This window comes from Ranitomeya imitator, chromosome 1 (assembly GCF_032444005.1).
Source record: "Ranitomeya imitator isolate aRanImi1 chromosome 1, aRanImi1.pri, whole genome shotgun sequence".
In the NCBI taxonomy this organism is placed as follows: domain Eukaryota; kingdom Metazoa; phylum Chordata; class Amphibia; order Anura; family Dendrobatidae; genus Ranitomeya; species Ranitomeya imitator.
Genome location: NC_091282.1, coordinates 293,140,991 through 293,165,206, shown reverse-complemented (window position 1 = coordinate 293,165,206; position 24,216 = coordinate 293,140,991). Strand labels below are relative to the sequence as shown.

The following is a 24,216-nucleotide window of genomic DNA, read 5'->3' as shown; positions in this document are numbered from 1 at the left end:
TCTCGTCTGATAAGAGCCGCTTTCCCTGTTTGTTCTCTATGTGATCAGACCTTCATGTCGACATCTCCCAGCTATGACTCGTCTTGTCACGATGATCTTCAGAGCCCTGAAATGAATAAGGCTAAGGGTACCGTCACACAGTGCCATTTTGATCGCTACGACAGTACGATTCGTGACGTTCCAGTGATATCCATACGATATCGCTGTGTCTGACACGCAGCAGCGATCAGGGACCCTGCTGAGAATCGTACGTCGTAGCAGATCGTTTGGAACATTCTTTCGTCGCTGGATCTCCCGACAGCGATGCGTTCGCTTGTAACCAGGGTAAACATCGGGTTACTAAGCGCAGGCCGCGCTTAGTAACCCGATGTTTATCCTGGTTACCATCGTAAATGTAAAAAAAAACAAACAGTACATACTTACATTCCGGTGTCCGTCAGGTCCCTTGCCGTCTGCTTCCCGCACTGACTGACTGCCGGCTGTAAAGTGAAAGCAGAGCACAGCGCGCTGTGCTGTGCTTTCACGTTACAGCCGGCCGGCAGTCAGTCAGTGCGGGAAGCGAAGCAGACGGCAAGGGACAGACACCGGAAGGTAAGTATGTACTTTTTTTTACGCTGGTAACCAGGGTAAACATCGGGTTACTAAGCGCGGCCCTGCGCTTAGTAACCCGATGTTTACCCTGGTTACCCGGGGACTTCAGCATCGTTGGTCGCTGGAGAGCTGTCTGTGTGACGGCTCTCCAGCGACCACACAACGACTTACCAACGATCACGGCCAGGTCGTATCGATGGTCGTGATCGTTGGTAAATCGTATAGTGTGACGGTACCCTACGTTCACATTGCGTTAGCAGCAGCCCGTTCAGCACATACGCTAACGGGCTGCTGCTAGCGCAGATGGAGCATCTGCTAGCTCCATCTAGCTCCATCTGCGCTAGCAGTGACGGACCCGGAAACGCTGCAGCCCGCGTCTCGAGTCCGTCACTCAAATGACGACACATCCCTAGCGCATGCCCATTGTGGGCGTGCGCTAGCGATGCGTCCGACATTGCATTCAGTGGCGGCGTTAACGGACTACGTTACACTGCGTTATGCTGCGGGGTAACGTCCCTTTAACGTAGTCACTGAACGCAGTGTGAACTTAGCCTAAGGTCACATACATTGTATACATACTGTACATGTGTCTCCTGAATACAGATATGTACCCCACGATTAATATACTATTAGCCACGCACCATTAAAAATAGAAAGTGATAAGCAGCACTGTGTCCCCCATTAACTATAATCTGACTCCCAATAATATAAACTATTCAGTGTCTGTTCAGCGACTCTCCCAATAAACTGTAAGGCTATGTGCACATGGGAAATATGCAAGGTTTTACAGTACAGAAAAAGTGAATGAGATCCCTGAAGTCTCATGAACACCCTGCTTATTTTTTCCTTGCAGATTAAAACCTGCATAATGTAAGTTCTTGAAGCGTATTTCACCCATAACAATGAGTGGCGGGGAAATACGCAATAAAAACATGGCAAAACGTTGCATAAAATAAATGTGGATTACTCATCGTTTTTCCTGCGAACACATTAGGATATGCAGCAGAATTTTCTCCTACAAATGCGGAGTGTGTGCACATAGCCTTAGTACCTGTCCTGTATTCCTCCATTCAGTAAGTCCTTGATAGCATCATAATAAATTTGGGAGTGGGAGAATACATTATCAGGTACTGAGTATCCTCCGCCACCTCCCAATTCATTACAAGTCCCTGACAGCGTCTTCTTCCACCTTTCAGTTCATTATTAATGGTCCCATGCACCTTATTATTATTATTTATTGTTATAGCGCTATTTATTCCATGGCGCTTTACGTGTAAGGAGGGGTATACATAATAAAAACAAGTACAATAATCTTAAGCAAAACAAGTCATAACTGGTACAGGAGGAGAGAGGACCCTGCCCGCGAAGGCTCACAATCTACAATGGATGGGTGAGAATACAGTAGGCGAGGGTAGCTGGTCATGCAGCGGTTTGGTCACCTTATCACCACCTCTCCCACTCCTCAATAAATTTTAAGTCCCTGATAGCATCACAATGAATTGTGAGATGGAGGAGGACACTATCAGGGGCTTGGCACCCTCCACCACCCAATTCATTTTACATCCATATCTAACGTCCTCCCCCTGTTCGTAAGTCCACTACAAGTTCCCCTTACTCCCATCCCAATCCCCCACCTCTATCATTGCACTCTTCCCCACCACCAACCCCATCATTGCCCTCTTCCCCACCACCCACCCCATCATTGCCCTCTTCCCCACCACCCACCCCATCATTGCCCTCTTCCCCACCACCAACCCCCATCATTGCCCTCTCCACCACCACTCCCATCATTGCGATCTCTACCACCCCAATGTATTATTTAAAAAAAAGCACAAACACCACTCAACTCTCCGCACATTCCTCCGCATCATCATCGTCACCGGCAGCTTTCTTTCTGACACAGGCACGCTGAATACTGACGTCATCCAGCCGCAAAGCTGTGTCAGACAGAAACCGCCGGGCAGGAAGCAGAGGACGGATCCCTGCAGCTCCGCTCTGCTTCCATTATTAGCTGTAGGCAGCGGAGCTCCAGGGATCGCTCCCTGCCCGCCACATATGAGGGCAATCTGGCCATGGGCTCCTCGTGGCCGGAGAAACAGGCCACATTGCCTTCATTATTAGCTACCCTGCAGGGGCCCAACTGCACAAGCATTATGTCCGCCCCTGGTGCTTTCCCTTGATCCTCCAGTGTTGTGCTGTGTACCACATGTGCTCGTTCCTCCCACTGCACTCTGCTGTATTGTCCACATCACCACTGCAGGCCGGTAATCAGAGCCTGGCTCTAAAGGCAGTGCTGGAGCGACAGGGGATTGAAGACCCCTTTTAGGGTGCTTTGTTCTGAGAGCTGTAGTTGTGCTCTTCATTTGGCACAGGCATATTGTAAAGTGACTGAGCTGCTGTCTCCGAACGCCCTGACACTTTACAAGAATATCGTGTCCCAGTCCCAATATGCTATCATGTGGGTGGGTCACACTCACTTGTAGGCCTCAGACCTCCGCTTTCTCCAGGCCTCAATCTTCCAGAGCCAAGACATACAACTGAAAAAAAAATCCCCAAAACCAAGCGTTATTGAAACCAGCACTTCGGATGAGACCACAGCTACCACAACATACTATTAAGTATTCTTTTCTGACAACCAGATTGCCAGGTCATTCCCCTCACTGAATAATATCCAACATGTTCATTGGCGCCAATGGCTTTTTAAAAAAATTGTATATAAAATAGTGAGCGTCTTCCATGCAGAAGCCACCTGAGGAATGGTTAGGTCACTTCTTTTATTATTATTATTATTTATTTTTAAAGCACCATTGATTCCATGGTGCTGTACGTGTAAAAAGGGATTGCATACAAAATACAGATAATTTACAATGACAGAGTCGTGCAGAGGGGAGAGGAACCTGCCCTTGTGGGCTTTCAGTCTGTGACTTTGAGTTTCTGGGTAGGTATCGGTATGGATGGTACCAGTGTATAAAAAATTGTTCAGAATTTAATCCGGAAAAGTCGGATGATTATTTTCTCACTTGTGCAGTCGTTGTTTTTACAGCAGCTATCAATCATTTACAGGACCATGTACAGTTTCCGATGTTACAGAATTGCAATGTATCCAAAAAAATGCATGCTACACTGTTTTCAACTTGAATGAGTTGCATCATCCGTTTTTTGTTTTTGTTTTTTCATCCGCTCTGTCCTATTAATTGACATTGATTCAAGTGCGGCATATTTTTTTATACTGGGAGCACCCGGACCAAAAATACAGTCCTATGAACGAGCCTCCTGACTGAAACCCTGAGGCTGCCGGGAAGAGTAAAGTTAATTTCCTCCTGGCAGTGAGGCTCTCAGTGTAGCAGCAGTATGTCTTCAGAACACTATTAACCTGCAGATTAAGCCCATATCTGCAGGTTTATAGCGGTTTTTCACACACAGGTTGCTTTTAATGTTTTTGCTGTGAAAAAAAAACAAAACATATATGTATACAAGAGGATCTGGGGTTGGTGCATGATTGTGATGTTCACCCTGTTGGTTCCATCTGTTAGGATCTACCATGCAGACAGTTATGGTCTGTGCACTGATATTGGAAATGACATACAGTAGTTATCTTTCAATTTTTGTAACTTTGCATTTCTTTTACACAGCGGGTGCTTCTCATTGTCGCTCCTGATGTTGATGCTTTGTGTGCATGTAAAATATTGCAGGTAAGGGCATTTTCCTTATTATATATGTTTAGTTTGTATGTGCTAAACCGCATTACATCTCTAGCTAAAAGCCAAATAATTAGCATCTAACTCCTGGGTCGGATTCCAACAGGCGAAGATGCAAGAAAACACGAAATACACCAGTGCAACATTTTCTACGGTCCCTTGACATTATCAGGGCGACTTTCATCAATATGTTGGTATTAGGGCCGTTTAAAAGTTAACACTAACCCTATTGAATACTACTGTATGTAAACAGAACCTTTAGAAGTGTGTTTTCTCAGTCTACAGCTTTCCTATATTCCTGTGATTTCATGCCACTATAAAAATTCTCTATATACGTTGATTAGTTGCTTGAGCCTTTTCGAAACTGATCTGTTCATTAGGCAGAAGTCTCTATAAACCCTGGTGACTTCTGTGTAGACAGGTGCAGGTGGCACTGATCTGAATGCTCCATGTTTGCCCTTCCGCTGTACAGTACATCTGGATCAGCTCAGATGAATATTCTACATTTTATATTCATTGTATTCATTATACTATAAATAAATATAATATAAATACACTATAAATAATAATATACTGTTTTATCAGTCTTTATTTCAGTGTGATCATGTCCAGTATACATTAATTCCAATTTCTGGATGGCAAGAACTTGAAGTTATTTTCCTTGAACATAAAGAACAGGTAAAATTGATGGATACAGTTTTCCTTCACTTTCCATTACATTTTTTTTCTTCTGTATAGTAATAAATGCCTCCGTAAGCTGTCTGCATTTACAATGCTTCTTTTGATGTCTATCAATTTTATTTGTTTGCTTACTGATGTTTAATAAGTTCTTCTGCCTCTTGCCTTTTATGGCAAACCCATAATTTTCGATTAGCGAATACATAATGTGTGTTACCAGCTATACAGTTTTTTTTTGTTTGTTTGTTTTTTTAAGTCTGTCTCTTATGCAAGACATAAAAAAAAGTTGTCTATAGCAAAAATTACACCTAAAATGCACCTTAAAGGGAATCTGTCACAAGGTTTTTGCCACCTAATCTGAGAGCAGCATAATTTTTTGTGAAAATTGCTTAAGTTGGTTAGTATTTAATATTTTGTAATTTATTGTGTTTTGACTGGAAAACTTTTAAAGTGAACCTGTCAATTCCCAAAACTACTACTATAGTGGTAGATATAGCAAATCCTGTATTCTAATAGTTGCATATGCCATGGCGTCAGGTCTAGTCCAGTGGGCCATCACTTATATTGTCTTGTATCTTCTAATCATGCCTCCTTGGATGCAATTGACATCTTCAAAATGATCCTTATCTTAGTAGAGTCGCCAGCATATCGCACAAGATCTTTGGCTGTCTTATCAAAATGGGGATTGCATCAAGGATGGCGATCATGCCTGGGGGTCTGAGGCAGGACTCTTCTAGAAGAAGCAATGCCTTGCACCGCTGAACTAGTCTGCCTCCTTAGCATATGTGACACTGCAGACTAAAGGTACCGTCGCACTAAGCGACGCTGCAGCGATACCGACAACGATGTCGATCGCTGCAGCGTCGCTGTTTGGTTGCTGGAGAGCTGTCAGACAGCTCTCCAGCGACCAACGATCCTGAGGTCCCCGGTAACCAGGGTAAACATCGGGTTACTAAGAGCAGGGCCGCGCTTAGTAACCCGATGTTTACCCTGGTTACCAGCGTAAACGTTAAAAAAACAAACACTACATACTTACCTTCAGCTGTCTGTCCTCCGGCGCTCTGCTTTCCTCTGCACTGTCAGCGCCGGTCAGCCGGAAAGCAGAGCGGTGACGTCACCGCTGTGCTTTCCGGCTGGCTGGCGCTGACACAGGATTCAGGAGGAGTGCAGAGAAGCACAGCGCCGGGGATAGACAGCTGAAGGTAAGTATGTACTGTTTGTTTTTTTAACGTTTATGCTGGTAACCAGGGTAAACATCGGGTTACTAAGCGCGGCCCTGCGCTTAGTAACCCGATGTTTACCCTGGTTACCAGTGAAGACATCGCTGGATCGGTGTCACACACGCCGATCCAGCGATGTCAGCGGGAAGTCCAGCGACGAAATAAAGTTCTGGACTTTCCTCAGCGACCAACGATCTCCCAGCAGGGGCCTGATCGTTGGTTGCTGTCACACATAACGATTTCCTTAACGATATCGTTGCTCCGTCACAAAAAGCAACGATATCGTTAACGATATCGTTATGTGTGACGGTACCTTTAAACTTCATTTTTTCCCATCACCCATGACAGCACCACCTGAGAGAGGATCCGCCCATCCAGGACAGGAAACCTACTGACCTAAAAGGGAGTCACCTCTCCTCTGCATCAGTTCGGTTTCCTGTCCTTGATGGGAGACCTCAAGAAGAGGATGCAGCTGGAACTTGGAAGAATGTCCCTGCAGCTGGAAGAATGTCCCAGGACTGACCTGATAGCTGGAAGAGTGGCTTATCTCTCTGTGACACCGGTGAGTCGGGTCTGGAATCGCCATCCCAGCTCTTTCAATGGCCGATGCGGTAGACGAACGTGGGCAGCAAGGGGTCTGGCAGGATTCTCTGCCAACACACCTGCTTGGGTCTGCTCGGGCGAACGGCTATCCAAGAAATTGTAGACTCTGTCGTGCTGGACACCGAGTGAATGCAGGAATTCAGCACGGCGTGTCACATGGCGCGCCCTGATGACTATGGCACTGGGAACTACTTGGCACATGTGCACAACCTGCTGCAATATGGCGCTTCCTGCCTGTGACCCTGCATGCCGGTCAGGTTAGAGAGTTCCACTTAGGGTGGCGCATCTGGATGATGTGGTCAGGTGACATCCAGGAAGTGATTTAACCTCCATGGGCAGGTGAAGACAGGAAGATTCTGTAGACACCACATTTAAAAGAGCAGTGCAAGCTGAGGTGGAGGTGCTGAAGCTCCAGCTCTCATCTATGATGGAGGAGCAGCAGCAAGACCAACAGAAGCGTTGTCAGCATAGTCATAGAAGCAAACACTCCAGTGGCAGTCGCAGCAGTAAGAGTAGCCAGAGGTCCAGAGACTCCTGGGGAGAAACAACCCTGTGACCTGCTCCATCCTCCAGATCCAGTATAATTGAGTAACAACAGGTGGTCAGTGATCTTCGAGACAGTTCACTTTTCTTATGGGGGCCCCCTTGTTTTTTTTCTAAATAGTGGCCTAGGAAAGCTGCTGCAAAGTGTAAAAATAAAGAATTTGCGTTTTGTAAGTCCCTATTACCATCCGATTGGCAGAAATGCATGTGTACATCTTGCGGTCAAAAAACAATCTATGAGGAGGCCCATGATTTTGCATTAAATCTAAAGTCGATCATTAAAGCACAGATTAAAGACTCAATCAAAACACTGATGCAGACAAATGAAAAGAAAGAAGAAAAAAAAGAGGCCTAGACGATTATCGTCAGATTCAGATGAATCGCCTAGAGTAGTGGGCGACTCTGATTCAGTATCCTCTTCATCATCTGAAGATGTTGTCGGTGCTTCCCCGTGGGAGACACAAGCAGGTTAATTAAAGCAATTAGAACCACCATGGGGCTTGTAGATACAAAATACCCTAAATCAATTGAGGATATTATGGTCGGGGGCCTGCAACTTAGAAGGACACATACATTGCCGGTTAACAAGAAGATTAAAAGTCCAGATGAGAAGGCCTCTTTGACTTCATCCTTGAAAAGGAAATATCCGTTTGAGTAGGAGGCTACCTCATTCTGGGATAAAAGCCGGATATAGCAGTAGCTAAATCTTAAAAAAAAAAAAAAATCTCCTTTTTTGAAGACGTAGGTATTCTAAGAGACCAATTAGATAGCAAGGCAGATAGCTACCTGAGAGGCACCTGGGAGACCTCAGCGGGTGCTGTGAGACCCCTCATAGCAGGGACTTGTGCAGCAAGATCTAGGATGGTCTGGCTTCAGTAGATAGAGGAACAACTTAAGGACAATGTACCTAGGGAAATTATCCTGTCTAATCTGCCCTCCGTACAAAGGGTAGCAGCCTTTTGAGGAGACGCCTCAATGGACTCAATGAGGTTGTGGCAGCAAGATCTGCTGCGCTCTCTAACTCCGCTAGAAGAGCATTATGGTTAAAATACTGGCCACGAGATGTGCAGTGAAAATCCCAATTATGCTTCATTCTCTGTGAAGGAGAATTCCTCTTTGGTCAAACAGATGTCATCCAAGAGAAGGCTTTTGACAAAAAGAAGGGTTTCTCCACTTTGCCAGTGACCATATTCAGAAATAGGTCCTTTCAGAGGATGAAATACATCAAAAGAAAGCCTCCCAAAAGTTAGGGGAATTGGGAAAATAAGAGGAGAGAAGGGACACCATCATCCAAGTGGGAGGAAAGCTTTCCTTCTTTCTTCCGGCCTGGAAGAGAATTTCGTCCTGTGGCTGGATTTTAAATATAATAAAAGACAGTTTGAAGCTGGAATTTCTCTCGATTCCTTAATGGTCCCTAGTAACAATATCCGCCAAGAGGTCATGCGAAGTACAGTTGGCCTTGGAAACGGAGGTTCTGAATCTAGTCCAGAAGGGAAGTCCTTGCAGAAGTGGCAAAAAAAGGCGGCTGCAAGGGATTTTATTCCCCCCTCTTTTTTTATTTAAAAACAAAAAACGGATGAAACGTTCATGATATTTATCAAATTAAAAAGCATGAACAGTTTTTTGATTCATCGTCCCTTCAAGATGGCTTCTATAAGGACTGCCATAAAACTTCTATTCCCAGTCTACTACATGTTAGTATTGGATTTGAAGGATGCATACTACCACGTACCAACTCATGAGAGCCACACTCAAAAATTTCTGATGGACCAACCTATGGAAGAGAAACGAAGGGTATATGCACACGTTGCAGATTTGCCTGTGGAATTTTCTGCGAAGATTCTGCATCTCTTGGCAGAAAAAGTAGTTAAATACAGTTATATGAAAAAGTTTGGGCACCCCTATTAATCTTAAGCTTAATGTTTTAGAAAAATTGTTTTTTCTCGGTCTCCCATGACAGCACTACGGAGAGAGAGGGGATCCGCCCTTCAGGGACAGGAAACCTACAGATAAAAGGGCGGTACCTCTCCCTCGCATCAGTTGGTTTCCTGTCCCTGACAGGGAACCTCTCTTCGGCGGTACCTGTATGAAGACCGATGGACCGGGCGGTCGGGTTTCGGCAGCGAGGAGGCTCCTGCCGCGGCCTGTCCGGCTCCTGAAGCCGCCACCGCTGGAACCGAGGGGTTCTTCAGGGTGAGCGGGGGGAGAGCGCCGCCAAATCTGACTGAGAAGGGGCACTGGATCACCCGGAGCTTCTGTGCTGACAAGCGCACGCTCCGGGTGTACAAAGATGGCCGCCGCTCCGGAAATGCGCAGGACTTCCGGGTCATCGCCGCGCGCATGCGCAGTACAATCTTCTCCCCGGAGGATGTGCAGAGAACCGGAAGTACGGTGAACGCCGGGGGGTGGCGCCGGATTCAAATAGGGAGATGGTGCACACATGGTTGTCGCACTTTCTCCCTGTAACCATGGAGGACAGCGATCCACAGGAGCTGCAGCCTGGACAGCAGCGCCATAGAAAATCAGACACAAAGAGTACTAGGAGTGGGTCTAGCAGCCGTTCCACACGACGCAGCAGATCTGCTGCGAAGACTAATACCCTTCCTCAAGGACCTTCCCTACCAGACCCGGGCCCTCCTCCAGAACCGGTACCTGCCTCCACATCCGAATGGTGAGTGATCTCCGTGAATGTACATATTTTATAATGGGGCTCCCTCTTCTCCCTTATTAGGGAAAGAAGAGGTTGGAGAAAAAGAACAATAGATCCTGCCCCACCTGTAACAAAGCTTTACCGGTAACCTGGGACAAAAAGCTTTGCAAGTCATGCATCCAGCGTTTACTATATGAGGAGACCCCCGACTTTGCATCTGAACTTAAAAATATAATCAGGTCCGAGGTTCAGAATGCCCTTTTATCCTCCAAAAAAGGGAAGGAGAAGAGAAAGTGAAGGAGTCGGTACATTCCCACTCGGTCCGATCCTCATCTGAAAATGCAGATTCGGACGATTCAGATTCCTCCCTATCCTCCTCCGAGGAAGATTCGGCCCGGCATTGCTTCCCACTAGAAGAAGTGGATACTTTAGTGAGAGCCGTTAGGGCTACTATGGGGGTTGAGGAACCCAGACCCGATAAAACGGCCCAAGATGTAATGTTTGGAGGTCTGGGACAAAAAAAGCGGAGAACTTTTCCTCTAAATCCCAATGTCCAGACATTAATCAAAAAAGAGTGGGAGAAACCAGATAGGAGAAATTCCTCGGTGCCCTCGCTTAAAAGAAAGTATCTCTTTAAGGATGAGACTTCCTCTTCTTGGGACAAGGCACCAAAACTGGATGTTGCGGTAGCCAAAGCCTCGAAAAAATTTGCGCTCCCGTTCGAGGATATGGGTACCCTCAAAGACCCCTTAGATAAAAAAGCGGATACATTTCTTAAAGGGGCATGGGAATCGGCTGGGGGTAGCTTGAGACCTGCAGTTGCAGCAACCTGCACTTCCAGATCTCTGATGGTGTGGATCGACCAGCTGGAAAGTCAAATTAAAGACGGGTTACCCAGAAATAAGTTGCTGGATTCGATCCCTGCAATAAGAGCAGCAGCAACGTTCCTGGCGGACTCCTCAGCAGACTCCGTACGCCTAACATCTAAGGCCGCTGCTCTCTCCAATGCAGCCAGAAGAACCTTGTGGCTCAAGAGCAGGCCAGGAGATCTCCAAACGAAGTTAAAACTATGTTCTATCCCATGTGAGGGGAATTTTTTGTTCGGAGAAACCCTGGATGACATCCTCCAGAAAGCGGGAGATGCAAAGAAGGGGTTTCCAAATCTGGGTCTGACCCCATTTAGACAATCCTTTCGGAGCCGCAGATTTTCCGTCGTAGACCCCCCAGAGAGCAGAATAAGTGGGAAGACGGGAGGAGAAGAGATAGGGGTTACCTCTTTGGCAACACCTCCCGTGATAAAAAGCCTTCCAAATGACATTTGTCCTATGGTGGGGGGAAGACTCACATCATTCCTTCCCGCCTGGAAGAAAATTTCCAACAACACCTGGATTTTAAATACCGTATATACTCGAGTATAAGCCGACCCGAGTATAAGCCGACCCCCGCTAATTTTGCCACAAAAAACTGGGAAAACTTATTGACTTGAGTATAAGCCTAGGGTAGGAAATACCGCAGCTACCGGTGAATTTCAAAAATAAAAATAGATGCTCCATACCGTTCATTATTGCCACATAAGATGCTCCATATAAAGCTGTGCCACATATAATGCTCCATACTGTTCATTATTGCCCCATAGATGTGCCATATAAAGCTGTTCCATATAGTGCTCTTCACCGTTAATCATTGCCCCATAGATGTGCCGTATAAAGCTGTGCCATATAGTGCTCTGCACCGTTCATTATTGCCCCATAGATGTGCCATATAGTGCTCTGCACCGTTCATTACTGCCCCATAGCTGTGCCATATAGTGCTCTGCGCCGTTCATTATTGCCCCATAGCTGTGCCATATAGTGCTCTGCGCCGTTCATTATTGCCCCATAGCTGTGCCATATAGTGCTCTGCGCCGTTCAGTATTGCCCCATAGCTGTGCCATAGTGTTCTGCGCCGTTCATTATTGCCCCATAGCTGTGCCATATAGTGCTCTGCGCCGTTCATTATTGCCCCATAGCTGCCATATAGTGCTCTGCGCCGTTCAGTATTGCCCCATAGCTGTGCCATATAGTGCTCTGCACCGTTCATTATTGCCCCATAGCTGCCATATAGTGCTCTGCGCCGTTCATTATTGCCCCATAGCTGTGCCATATAGTGCTCTGCGCCGTTCAGTATTGTCCCATAGCTGTGCCATATAGTGCACTGCGCCGTTCATTATTGCCCCATAGCCTCCATATAGTGCTCTTCGCCGTTCAGTATTGTCCCATAGCTGTGCCATATAGTGCTCTGCGCCGTTCATTATTGCCCCATAGCTGCCATATAGTGCTCTTCGCCGTTCAGTATTGCCCCATAGCTGCAATATAGTGCTCTGCGCCGTTCATTGCCCCATAGCTGCCATATAGTGCTCTACGCCGTTCATTATTGCCCCATAGCTGCCTTATAGTGCTCTGCGCCGTTCAGTATTGCCCCATAGCTGCCATATAGTGCTCTTCGCCGTTCAGTATTGCCCCATAGCTGCAATATAGTGCTCTGCGCCGTTCATTGCCCCATAGCTGCCATATAGTGCTCTACGCCGTTCATTATTGCCCCATAGCTGCCATATAGTGCTCTGCGCCGTTCAGTATTGCCCCATAGCTGCCATATAGTGCTCTGCGCCGTTCAGTATTGCCCCATAGCTGTGCCATAGAAAGCTGTGCCATTGCTGCTGCTGCTGCAATAAAAAAAAAGCCATACTCACCTCTCTTGCTTGCAGCTCCCAGCGTCCGGTCCCGTTGTCTCTCCGCACTGACTGATCAGGCAAAGGGCGCCGCGCACACTATATGCGTCATCGCGCCCTCTGACCTGCACAGTCAGAGCGGAGAGACGCCAGGAAGATGGAGCTGCGCCCGGCGTGTGAAATGGGGACAGGTGAATATGACATACTTACCTGCTCCCGGCGTCCCGCTCCCTCTGCCTGTCACACGGTCTTCGGTGCCGCAGCCTCTTCCTCTATCAGCGGTCACCGACACCGCTGATTAGAGAAATGAATATGCGGCTCCACCCCTATGGGAGGTGGAGCCGCGTATTCATTTCTCTAATGAGCGGTCCCACGTGACCGCTGAAGAGGAGAAGAACTGCAGCACCTAAGACCGTGGGACGGCAGGGGGAGCGCCAGGATCGCCGGGACTAGGTGAGTATGCCTCAGCCCCCTCACCCGCCGACCCTGCCGCCCACCGTGACTCGAGTATAAGCCGAGAGGGGCACTTTCAGCCCAAAATTTTGGGGTGAAAATCTTGGCTTATACTCGAGTAAATACGGTATCATACTGTTTGGTCTAAAAATAGATTTTGTTCCCCACCCCCACCCCCGGAATTACGGTACATAGTAACAAAGTCAAGATCTTCGGCTGCAGAACAAGCAGCATTAGAGAGAGAAATTATTTCCCTACTGCAAAAATCGGTGATTCGGGAAATCTCCCCTCAGGAAATAGGGGAGGGGTTTTTCTCCCCTCTATTTTTAGTACCGAAACCTGACTGGTCCTTTCGGACCATTATAAATCTAAAAAAAAACTTAAACAGATACGTGGTAAATTACAAATTCAAAATGGAAACAATAAGGTCCACTATGTTCACTATAAAAATCCTTTTCCCGAACTGCTACATGGTCGTAATAGACCTAACCGACGCATACTACCATGTGCCCATCCACGATCAATCTCAGAAATTTCTCAGGATGGCAGTCTCCATAAAGGGACAAATAAGGTTTTTTCAATACAGGGCTCTCCAGTTTGGGATTTCAATAGCTCCACGTATATTTACGAAAATAATAGCAGAAATGATGGCCCACGTAAGGGAACAAGATATATTAATAGTCCCTTACCTGGACGACTTTCTTATCGCAAGCAACTCAGCGCAAAGTTGCAGGGAAAAGAGAGATTAAGTAATGACCATCCTGACGGACTTGGGATGGCTCATAAATGTAAAAAAATCAAGGATGGAACCCTGTCAAGTACAGGAGTTCCTAGGACTGACATTAGACTCCCGGGTCCAAGAATGCCGACTCCCAGGTCCCAAAAAAGACAACATGTTAACCATGATAGCACGAACGTTACACAATCCCTCCATGACCCTAAGGAGAGCAATGTCGCTTCTAGGCTCTCTATCCTCATGCATACCAGCAATACCCTTCACACAATTTCACACAAGGGAACTTCAGTGACACATACTAGTGCCAAATATTTCTCGGGTAATAACAACCGATGCGAGTCCCAGAGGGTGGGGGGCCCACATGGGGGACAAAGTGGCTCAGGGAAATTGGTCGGTTCAAGAACTATCAGCATCCTCAAACCAAAAAGAACTTTGGGCGGTACATCATGCTCTTCTATTTTTTCTAGCCGACATTCAGGGACATCATGTCCGAATTTTTTCGGACAACAAAGTGACTGTAGCGTATATAAATCACCAGGGGGGAACAAGGTCTCGTTCACTGATAAGTTCTTCAGCCAAAATTATCAAGCTGGCGGAAGAAAACTTACTATCCCTCTCGGCGCTACACATTCAGGGTTCAAACAACGAAAGGGCAGATTACTTGAGTCGAACTCAGTTGAAACAAGGCGAGTGGTCCCTAAACCAATCCATCTACAACCAGATCATAGAAATGTGGGGGACACCAACAATAGACTTATTCGCCAATTCCAAAAACAAAAAGGTAAACAAATTCTGCTCACTGAACCCGGAAGGGAATCCACAGGCTCTAGATGCCTTTTTGATTCCATGGACTCAAAAATTGACTTATGCCTTTCCTCCAACCATTCTGATTCCGGCAGTCATTCGGAAAGTCAGGGAAGACAAAACAAAAATAATCCTTATAGCCCCGTTCTGGCCAAAAAGAACGTGGTTCTCCTGTCTGAGGATGCTATCGGTCTCAGACCCATGGGTCCTACCGAATATACCAAACCGTCTACATCAAGGACCAATCTTCCACCCACAGGAGCCGAACCTCCATTTGACAGCCTGGTTTTTGAACGAGGACTATTAAGAGAAAGGGGTTTCTCAGACAACTTAGTGGCTACACTATTAAAAAGTAGAAAGCCTATCACTACTAAAATATATGGGAAAACTTGGAGGAAATTCCTATCTGTCTCCAAGGTAAAGGTCCAAGACGGGCCTTCAATTCCTAAAATCCTTGAGTTCCTACAAAAAGGTCTGGAGCAGGGGTTGGCGGTCAGTACTCTTAAGGTACAGATAGCAGCTCTAGGAGCCCTCTATAATCAAAACATTGCGGCCAACCCATGGGTAATAAGGTTTATTAAGGCAGTTACAAGATCGAAAACCCTTAATTACTCAAAAGATACCCTCATGGGACCTAAATTTAGTCCTTTCAGCATTAACAGGTCCTCCATTCGAACCTATAGAAACGATTCCCATATAAACATTATCACTTAAAACTATTCTCTTAGTGGCATTAACATCCGCGCGCAGAATAAGTGACATTCAAGCCCTTTCCTCTAATCCACCTTTCACTAAAATATTGGATGATAGAGTCACTCTTAGACCCGACCCGGCCTATTTGCCAAAAGTGGCATCAAAATTCCATAGGTCACAAGAAGTATCCCTGCCATCCTTTTGCCCAAACCCAAAAAATGAGAGAGACCAGAACTTCCATAATCTAGATGTTAAAAGATGCCTAGTCCAATACTTAGATTCCACCAGGGAGTATAGGAAGGAAGGCTCTTTGTTTGTCTGTTTTCAGGGTCCCAGAAAAGGATTCCGGGCATCCAAGGGTACTTTGGCAAGGTGGATAAAGGAGGCGATAGCCTTGGCATATTCATCCTCGGGGAATACAATCCCGGATGGTATAAGAGCGCATTCCACAAGAGCAGTAGCTACCTCATGGGCTGAGAGGTCAGAGGTATCGATAGAGCAAATCTGTAAGGCGGCCACCTCGTCATCACCATCAACCTTTTTTAGTCACTATAGATTAAATCTAGCCTCTATGTCTGACTTAACCTTCGGACGAAGGGTTCTTGAGGCGGTGGTCCCTCCCTAAGCTTAGTCTCTGCTGTCATGGGAGACCGAGAAAGTCATAGTTACTCACCGTTAACAGTGTTTCTCAGAGCCCATGACAGCACCTGCTTATTCCCTCCCATCATGAGTGCGGTGAGCACCTTTAATTAAATATAATTTATATAATTTATATACTATAATCTAAGCACGGGGTTCCTCTATTAAGAAATGTTATAATATGATTTTTTCTCTGTTGTAAACTAACCTGGAGGTCCTCTGATGCTCTGTAAACCAACTGATGCGAGGGAGAGGTACCGCCCTTTTATCTGTAGGTTTCCTGTCCCTGAAGGGCGGATCCCCTCTCTCTCCGTAGTGCTGTCATGGGCTCCGAGAAACACCGTTAACGGTGAGTAACTATGACTTTTTTGTACCAGCTATTTCAGTTTCATATATCTAATAACTGTTGGACACAGTAATGTTTCTGCCTTGAAATGAGGTTTATTGTACTAACAGAAAATGTGCAATCTGCATTCAAACAAAATTTGACAGGTGCATAAGTATGAGCACCCCACCAGAAAAGTGACATTAATATTTAGTAGATCCTCCTTTTGCAAAAATAACAGCCTCTAGTCGCTTCCTGTAGCTTTTAATGCTTTCCTGGATCCTGGATGAAGGTATTTCTGACCATTCCTCTTTACAAAACAATTCCAGTTCAGTTAAGTTTAATGGTCGCCGAGCATGGACTGCCCGCTACAAATGATCCCACAGATGTTCAATGATATTCAGGTCTGGGGACTGGGATGGCCATTCCAGAACAGTGTAATTGTTCTTCTGCATGAATGCCTGAGTAGATTTGGAGCGGTGTTTTGGATCATTGTCTTGCTGAAAGATCCATCCCCTGCGTAACTTCAACTTTGTCACTGATTCATGAACATTATTGTCAAGAATCTGCTGATACTGAGAGGAATCCATGCGTCCCTCAACTTTAACAAGATTCCCGGTGCCAGCAATGGCCACACAGCCCCAAAGCATGATGGAACCTCCACCAAATTTTACTGTGGGTAGCAAGTGTTTTTCTTGGAATGCTGTGTTTTTTGGCTGCCATGCATAACGCCTTTTTGTATGACCAAACAACTCAATCTTGGTTTCATCAGTCCACAGGACCTTCTTCCAAAAAGAAATTGGCTTCTCCAAATGTGCTTTTGCATACCTCAGTCGACTCTGTTTGTGGCGTGCTTGCAGAAACGGCTTCTTTCCCATCACTCTCCCATATAGCTTCTCCTTGTGCAAAGTGCGTTGTATAGTTGACCGATGCACAGTGACGCCATCTGCAGCAAGTTGATGCTGCAGCTCTCTGGTGGTGGTCTGAGGATTGTCCATGACTGATCTCACCATTCTTCTTCTCTGCCTTTCTGATGTTTTTCTTGGCCTGCCACTTCTGGCCTTAACAAGAACTGTACCTGTGTTCTTCCATTTCCTTACTATGTTCCTCACAGTGGAAATTGACAGGTTAACCCCTTCATGGCCCAGCCTATTTTGACCTTAATGACATGGCCGTTTTTTGCAATTCTGACCAGTGTCCCTTTATGAGGTAATAACTCGGGAACGCTTCAACGGATCCTAACGGTTCTGAGATTGTTTTTTCGTGACATATTGGGCTTCATGTTAGTGGTAAATTTAGGTCAATAATTTTCGCGTTTATTTGTGAAAAAAATGGAAATTTGGCTAAAATTTTGAAAATTTCGCAATTTTCAAATTTTGAATTTTTATTCTGTTAAACCAGAGAGTTATGTGACACAAAATAGTTAATAAATAACATTTCCCACATGTCTACTTTACATCAGCACAAGTTTGGAAACAACATTTTTTTTTTTTTGCTAGGAAGTTATAAGGGTTCAAATTTGACCAGCGATTTCTCATTTTTACAACGAAATTTACAAAACCATTTTTTTTTTTAGGGACCACCTCACATTTGAAGTCACTTTGAGGGGTCTACATGGCTGAAAATACCCAAAAGTGACACCATTCTAAAAACTGCACCCCTCAAGGTGCTCAAAACCACATTCAAGAAGTTTTATTAACCCTTCAGGTGCTTCACAGCAGCAGAAGCAACATGGAAGGAAAAAATGAACATTTAACTTTTTAGTCACAAAAATGATCTTTTAGCAACAATTTTTTTATTTTCCCAAGGGTAAAGAGAGAAACTGGACCCCAAAAGTTATTGTACAATTTGTCCTGAGTACGCCGATACCCCATATGTGGGGGGGAACTGCTGTTTGGGCGCACGACAGGGCTCGGAAGGGAAGGAGCGCCATTTGACTTTTTCAATGAAAAATTGGCTCCAATCGTTAGCTGACACCATGTCGCGTTTGGAGAGCCCCTGTGTGCCTAAACATTGGAGCTCCCCCACAAGTGACCCCATTTTGGAAAGTAGACCCCCCAAGGAGCTTATCTAGATGCATAGTGAGCACTTTGAACCCCCAGGTGCTTCACAAATTGATCAGTAAAAATTAAAAAGTACTTTTTTTTCACAAAAAATTTCTTTTAGCCTCAATTTGTTCATTTCCACATGGGCAACAGGATAAAATGGATCCTAAAATGTGTTGGGCAATTTCTCCTGAGTACACCGATAACCCATATGTGGTCACAAACCACTGTTTATGCACACGGCAGGGCTCGGAAGGGAAGGAGCGCCATTTGACTTTTTGAATGAAAAATTCGCTCCAATCGTTAGCTGACACCATGTCGCGTTTGGAGAGCCCCTGTGTGCCTAAACATTTGAGCTCCCCCACGTGACCCCATTTTGGAAACTAGACCTCCCACGGAACTAACCTAGATGTGCGGTGACCACTTTAAACCCCCAAGTGCTTCACAGAAGTTTATAATGCAGAGCCGTGAAAATAAAAAATCATTTTTCTTTCCTCAAAAATTAGCCCGCAATTTTTTATTTTCACAAGAGTAACAGGAGAAATTGGACCCCAAAAGTGGTTGTCCAGTTTGTCCTGAGTACGCTGATACCCCATTTGTGGTGGGAACCACTGTTTGGGCACACGTCGGGGCTCAGAAGGGAAGTTGTGACGTTGTGGAATGCAGACTTTGATGGAATGGTCTGCGGGCATCATGTTACGTTTGCAGAGCCCTTGATGTACCTAAACAGTAGAAACCCCCCACAAGTGACCCCATTTTGAAAACTAGACCCCCCCCCCCCCCCAAGGAACTTCTCTTGATATGTGGTGAGCACTTTGAACCCCCAAGTGCTTCACAGACGTTTATAACGCAGAGCCGTGAAAATAAATAATTTTTCTTTCCTCAAAAATGATGTTTTAGCAAGCAGTTTTTTATTTTCACAAGGGTAGCAGGAGACATTGGACCCCAATAGTTGTTGCCCAGTTTGTCCCAAGTATGCTGGTACCCCATATGTGGGGGTAAACCACTGTTTTGGCGCATGTCGGGGCACGGAAGGAAGGGAGCACCATTTGACTTTTTCAACGTAAGATTGGCTGGAATCAATGGTGGCGCCATGTTGCTTTTGGAGACCCCTGATGTGCCTAAACAGTGGAAACCCCTCAATTCTAACTCTAACACTAACACTAACCCCAACACACCCCTAACCCTAATCTCAACTCTAGCCATAACCCTAATCACAACCCTAACCCCAACACACCCCTAACCACAGCCCTAACCCCAACACACCCCTAACCCTAATCCCAACCCTAAACATAATCCTAACCCTAATCCAAACCCTAACCCCAACACACCCCTAACCATAACCCTAACCACAAGCCTAATCTTAACCCTAATTCCAACCCTAGCCCTAATTCCAACCCTAACTCTAATTCCAACCCTAACCCTAAGGCTATGTGCCCACGTTGCGGATTCGTGAGATTTTTCCGCACCATTTTTGAAAAATCCGCGGGTAAAAGGCACTGCGTTTTACCTGTGGATTTACCGCGGATTTCCAGTGTTGTTTGTGCAGATTTCACCTGCGGATTCCTATTGAGGAACAGGTGTAAAACGCTGCGGAATCCGCACAAAGAATTGACATGCTGCGGAAAATACAACACAGCGTTCCCGCTCGGTATTTTCCGCACCATGGGCACAGCGGATTTGGTTTTCCATTGGTTTACGTGGAACTGTAAAGCTGATGGGAAAACTGCTACGAATCCGCAGCGGCCAATCCGCTGCGGATCCGCAGCCAAATCTGCACCGTGTGCACATAGCCTAATTCTAAGGGTACGTGCAAACGATGCGGAAAACGCTGCGGATCCACAGCGTTTCCGCCGCTGCGGGTCCACAGCAGCTTTCCATGAGTTTACAAAAAACGCTGCGCACATGCTGCGGAAAAAACTGTGCGGAAACGCAGCGGTTTACATTCCGCACATTTCACTTCTTTCTGCGGATTCCGCAGCGGTTTTACAACTGCTCGAATAGAAAACCGCAGTGAAATCCGCAGAAAAAACGCGGTAAATCCGCAATAAATCCGCAGCGGTTTTGCACTGCGGATTTATATAAACCGCTGCGGAAAAATCCGCAGGGGACCAAAATACGTGTGCACATACCCTAACCCTATTTCTAACTGTAGTGGAAAAAAAAATTCTTTATTTTATTATTGTTCCTACCTATAGGGGTGATAAAGGGGGGGTCATTTACTTTTTTATTATTTTGATCACTGTGATGTTTTATCACAGTGATCAAAATGTACATGGAACGAATCTGCCGGCCGGCAGATTCGGCGGGCGCATTGCGCATGCGCCCGCCATTTTGGAAGATGGCGGCGCCCATGAAGATGACGGACGGACCCCGGGAGCCTCGGTAAGTATAAGGGGGAAAGATCGGGGCACGGGGGGGCGTCGGAGCACGGGGGGTGGCATAGGAGCACGGGGGAGCAGACAGGAGGACGGGGGAGCGGAGCACAGGAAGGAGGGGCCATGGCCGATGATATTGCAGCATCTGCCATGGCTGGATTGTAATATTTCACCAGTTTTTTAGGTGAAATATTACAAATGGCTCTGATTGGCAGTTTCACTTTCAACAGCCAATCAAAGCGATCGTAGCCAAGGGGGGGGGGGGGGGGTGCCCTGGGCTAAAGTACCACTCCCCCTGTCCCTGCAGATCGGGTGAAATTGGAGTTAACCCTTTCACCGGATCTGCAGGGATGCGATCTTTCCATGACGCCACATAGGCGTCATGGGTCGGATTGGCACCGACTTTCATGATGCCTACGTGGCGTCATGGGTCGGGAAGGGGTTAAATCTCTGAGACAGCTTTTTGTATCCTTCCCCTGAACAACTATGTTGAATAATCTTTGTTTTCAGATCATTAGACAGTTGTTTTGAGGAGCTTATGATGCCAATCTCCGGGGGAGATTCAAACAGGAGAACAACTTGCAAGTGGCCACTTTAAGTAGCTTTTCTCATGATTGCATACACCTGGCTATGAAGTTCAAAGCTCAATGAGGTTAGAAAACAAAAAAAAGTGCTTTAGTAAGTCAGTAAAAAGTAGGTAGGAGTAAATGATAAGGATGCCCATACTTATGCACCTGTCAAATTTTGTTTGAATGCAGATTGCACATTTTCTGTTAGTACAATGAACCTCATTTCAAGGCAGAAACATTACTGTGTCCAACAGTTATTAGATATATGAAACTGAAATAGCTGTTGCAAAAAAAACCCCAATTTTTATGAAACATTAAGCTTAACATTTATAGGGGTGCCCAAACTTTTTCATATAACTGTATCTGTGTGTTTTTGATGCATATTGTCATGCGGTTTTTTTTCATGCGGATTTGTGTGCATTTTTGTAAGCTAAATAAAGATCTGTTATTTAACAAAAAAAAAAAAAAAGAATTGTGATGTCCTTTCCTTGTCCAACCTCTTCTTTTACATACTCCATTGAAGAATGTTTTCACACACGCGCACACACACACACACACACACACACACACACACACACACACACACACACACACACACACACACACACACACACTCACACACCTATAGATAGATGGATAATACCAAGCCTGATGTTTAGTAATAAGCATAATAAAATGGTACATAGAGTTAAATAAAGACACACACACAAAATCTGCGTTAGGCCGAGGTTACAGTTGTGAGAAACTCGCACGAGTCTTGCACCTCCACACCCGGCACTGCCGTTCAGCTGTATAGAAATACATGCAGCCGCACACTCCGGTCCCGAGTGCCGGCGGCAGTGCCGGGTATTGAGTTGCGAGACTCGTGCGAGTTTCTCGCAAGTGTGACCCTGGCCTTAAAGGTAATATCTGTTTAGTTTTGAAAAAAATGGCCTGGGCTCCTGCACAATTTTCTGCGCCAGAGAGGGAAAGTTAGTGACTGGGGGCTGATGTTTATAGCCTAGGAAGGGGGTAATACCCATGGATCTTCCCAGGCTATTAATATCAGCCCGCAGCTGTATATTTAGCCTTTACTGGTTATTACAATAGGGGGACCCCTGAAAAAAAAAATGATGGGGGAGTCCCCCTATAATTAATAGCCAGAAAAGGCTACGCAGACAGATGCAGGCTGATATTAATAGCCTAAGAAGGGGCCATGGATATTGGCCCTGCCGGCTACAAACATCAACTCTCAGCCGCCCCAGAAATGGCGCATCTCTAAGATACACCAATTCCGACACTTAGCCTATCTCTTTCCACTGCGCTGTAGCCGTGGCATATGGGGTAAAATTTGTGGGGTTGATGTCACCTTTGTATTGTAAGGTGACATCAACCCGGCTTAGTAATGGAGAAGCGTTAATAAGATACCTATCCATTACTAATCCTATAGTTTTTAAGGGGTTAAATAAACACACAGCCAGAATAAAGTATTTTACACTACACAGTTTGCCATCTTTATTATGCAGCTAATCCATGCGACACCCTTGGTCTCCTGTAATAAAAATAAAATATTAACACAAATACTCCCTGGTCCGACGTAGTCCATTTAAGAAGGAGTGTCCCACGACGATCTCCCCCTACAGAGCTGTCACATCAGGAGATGTGACCGCTCTACAGGGTCTCCAGTGACACACTGACAGGAGATAATTGCTCCTGCAGTGTTATCACTGAGGGTTCATTGGAGTTCATGCTCTCACTTAATGGCACTGCTAAGAATTTTCTCACACAGTGTTGCCGATGAGGGCATGAACTCCAGTGCCATCCACTGCGGGAGGATACCTGCCGTCATTGTATCACCGGAGCCCCTGGAGAGCGGTCACATCTGTCGATGTGACAGCTCTACATGGGAGATCATCGTGGGACACTCGTTATTAAATGGATTATGTCAGAACAGGGAGTATACTGTTGGTTTATTATTTCATTTTTTTACAGGTGATCGAGGGCGTCGGGGATTAGCTGTGTGGTGAGTATGTACTGTATGTGTGTACTGTATGTGTATATGTATGTGCTGCATATGTGTAGTTTTTTTTGTTTGTTTGTTTTTACACTTGAACAGAGTAGCCGGATGATGGGATTACAACTGTCCCATTATCTAGCTAGCTGTCGCTGTAACAGGCATAGCCGGATGGGACTAGTAGTCCCATCGGACGATGCCTGCCTACATACACACACACATACCCGCACATATTCATCTCACACACAGTCTCCGCCCACACATTCTTCCTCCTCCTGATCTGCAGCGTTTCTCGCACGCAACTCCGCAGCAAAACCACAGATCTTTTTAAACCTGCGGTTTTGCTGCGGATTTGCCTGACTCAGTGGTAGTCAATGGGTGCTTAATCACTGTAGATCCTGAAAAAGAATTGAAATGCTCCGGAAGATAAAACGCTGCAAATCCGTGTGGATTTTTCTGCAGTATGTGCACACTAATTCTCAATTTCCCATTGATTAACATTGGTGGTGCATTACACTGCGGATTTGATGCAATTCCGCGCATCCAAATCCGCAGTGTAGTGCACCACCAATGTTAATGTGTGCACATAGCCTAAGCCGTTTTCAGAGCCCTTCCCTTTGACCTTTATAGCACCGAGGGTGTATACCAAAATTGTGGCGGAGATGACTCCTCTTAAGGAGCAAACAACACTGATCATTCCATATCTGGTCGATTATTTTTATTATTTTTTTTCATCATAGGAAGGTCAGTAGAGCACTGCAACACCCAGCTTCTAAGAGTCAGGACTATCTCAACTGAGTTGAGATGGCTTTTAAATCTACAAAAATTAAGGTTAAAACCATTAAAGACGCATACCTTTCTAGGTCTAGACTCTACAGCCCAGATGTATTT

The 24,216-nt window shown here is 45.7% G+C and overlaps 1 protein-coding gene across 1 annotated transcript in view; it reads left to right on the top strand.

Moving 5' to 3' along the window:
* The window catches only part of CDC45 (cell division cycle 45), a 94,501-nt gene that overhangs the window by 7,191 nt on the left and 63,094 nt on the right, over positions 1 to 24,216 (top strand). The window contains exons 2-3 of the mRNA XM_069756502.1: positions 4,224 to 4,283; positions 4,875 to 4,967. Coding sequence (XP_069612603.1) covers positions 4,224 to 4,283; positions 4,875 to 4,967 — 153 coding nt within the window. The remainder of the gene's footprint in view (positions 1 to 4,223; positions 4,284 to 4,874; positions 4,968 to 24,216) is intronic.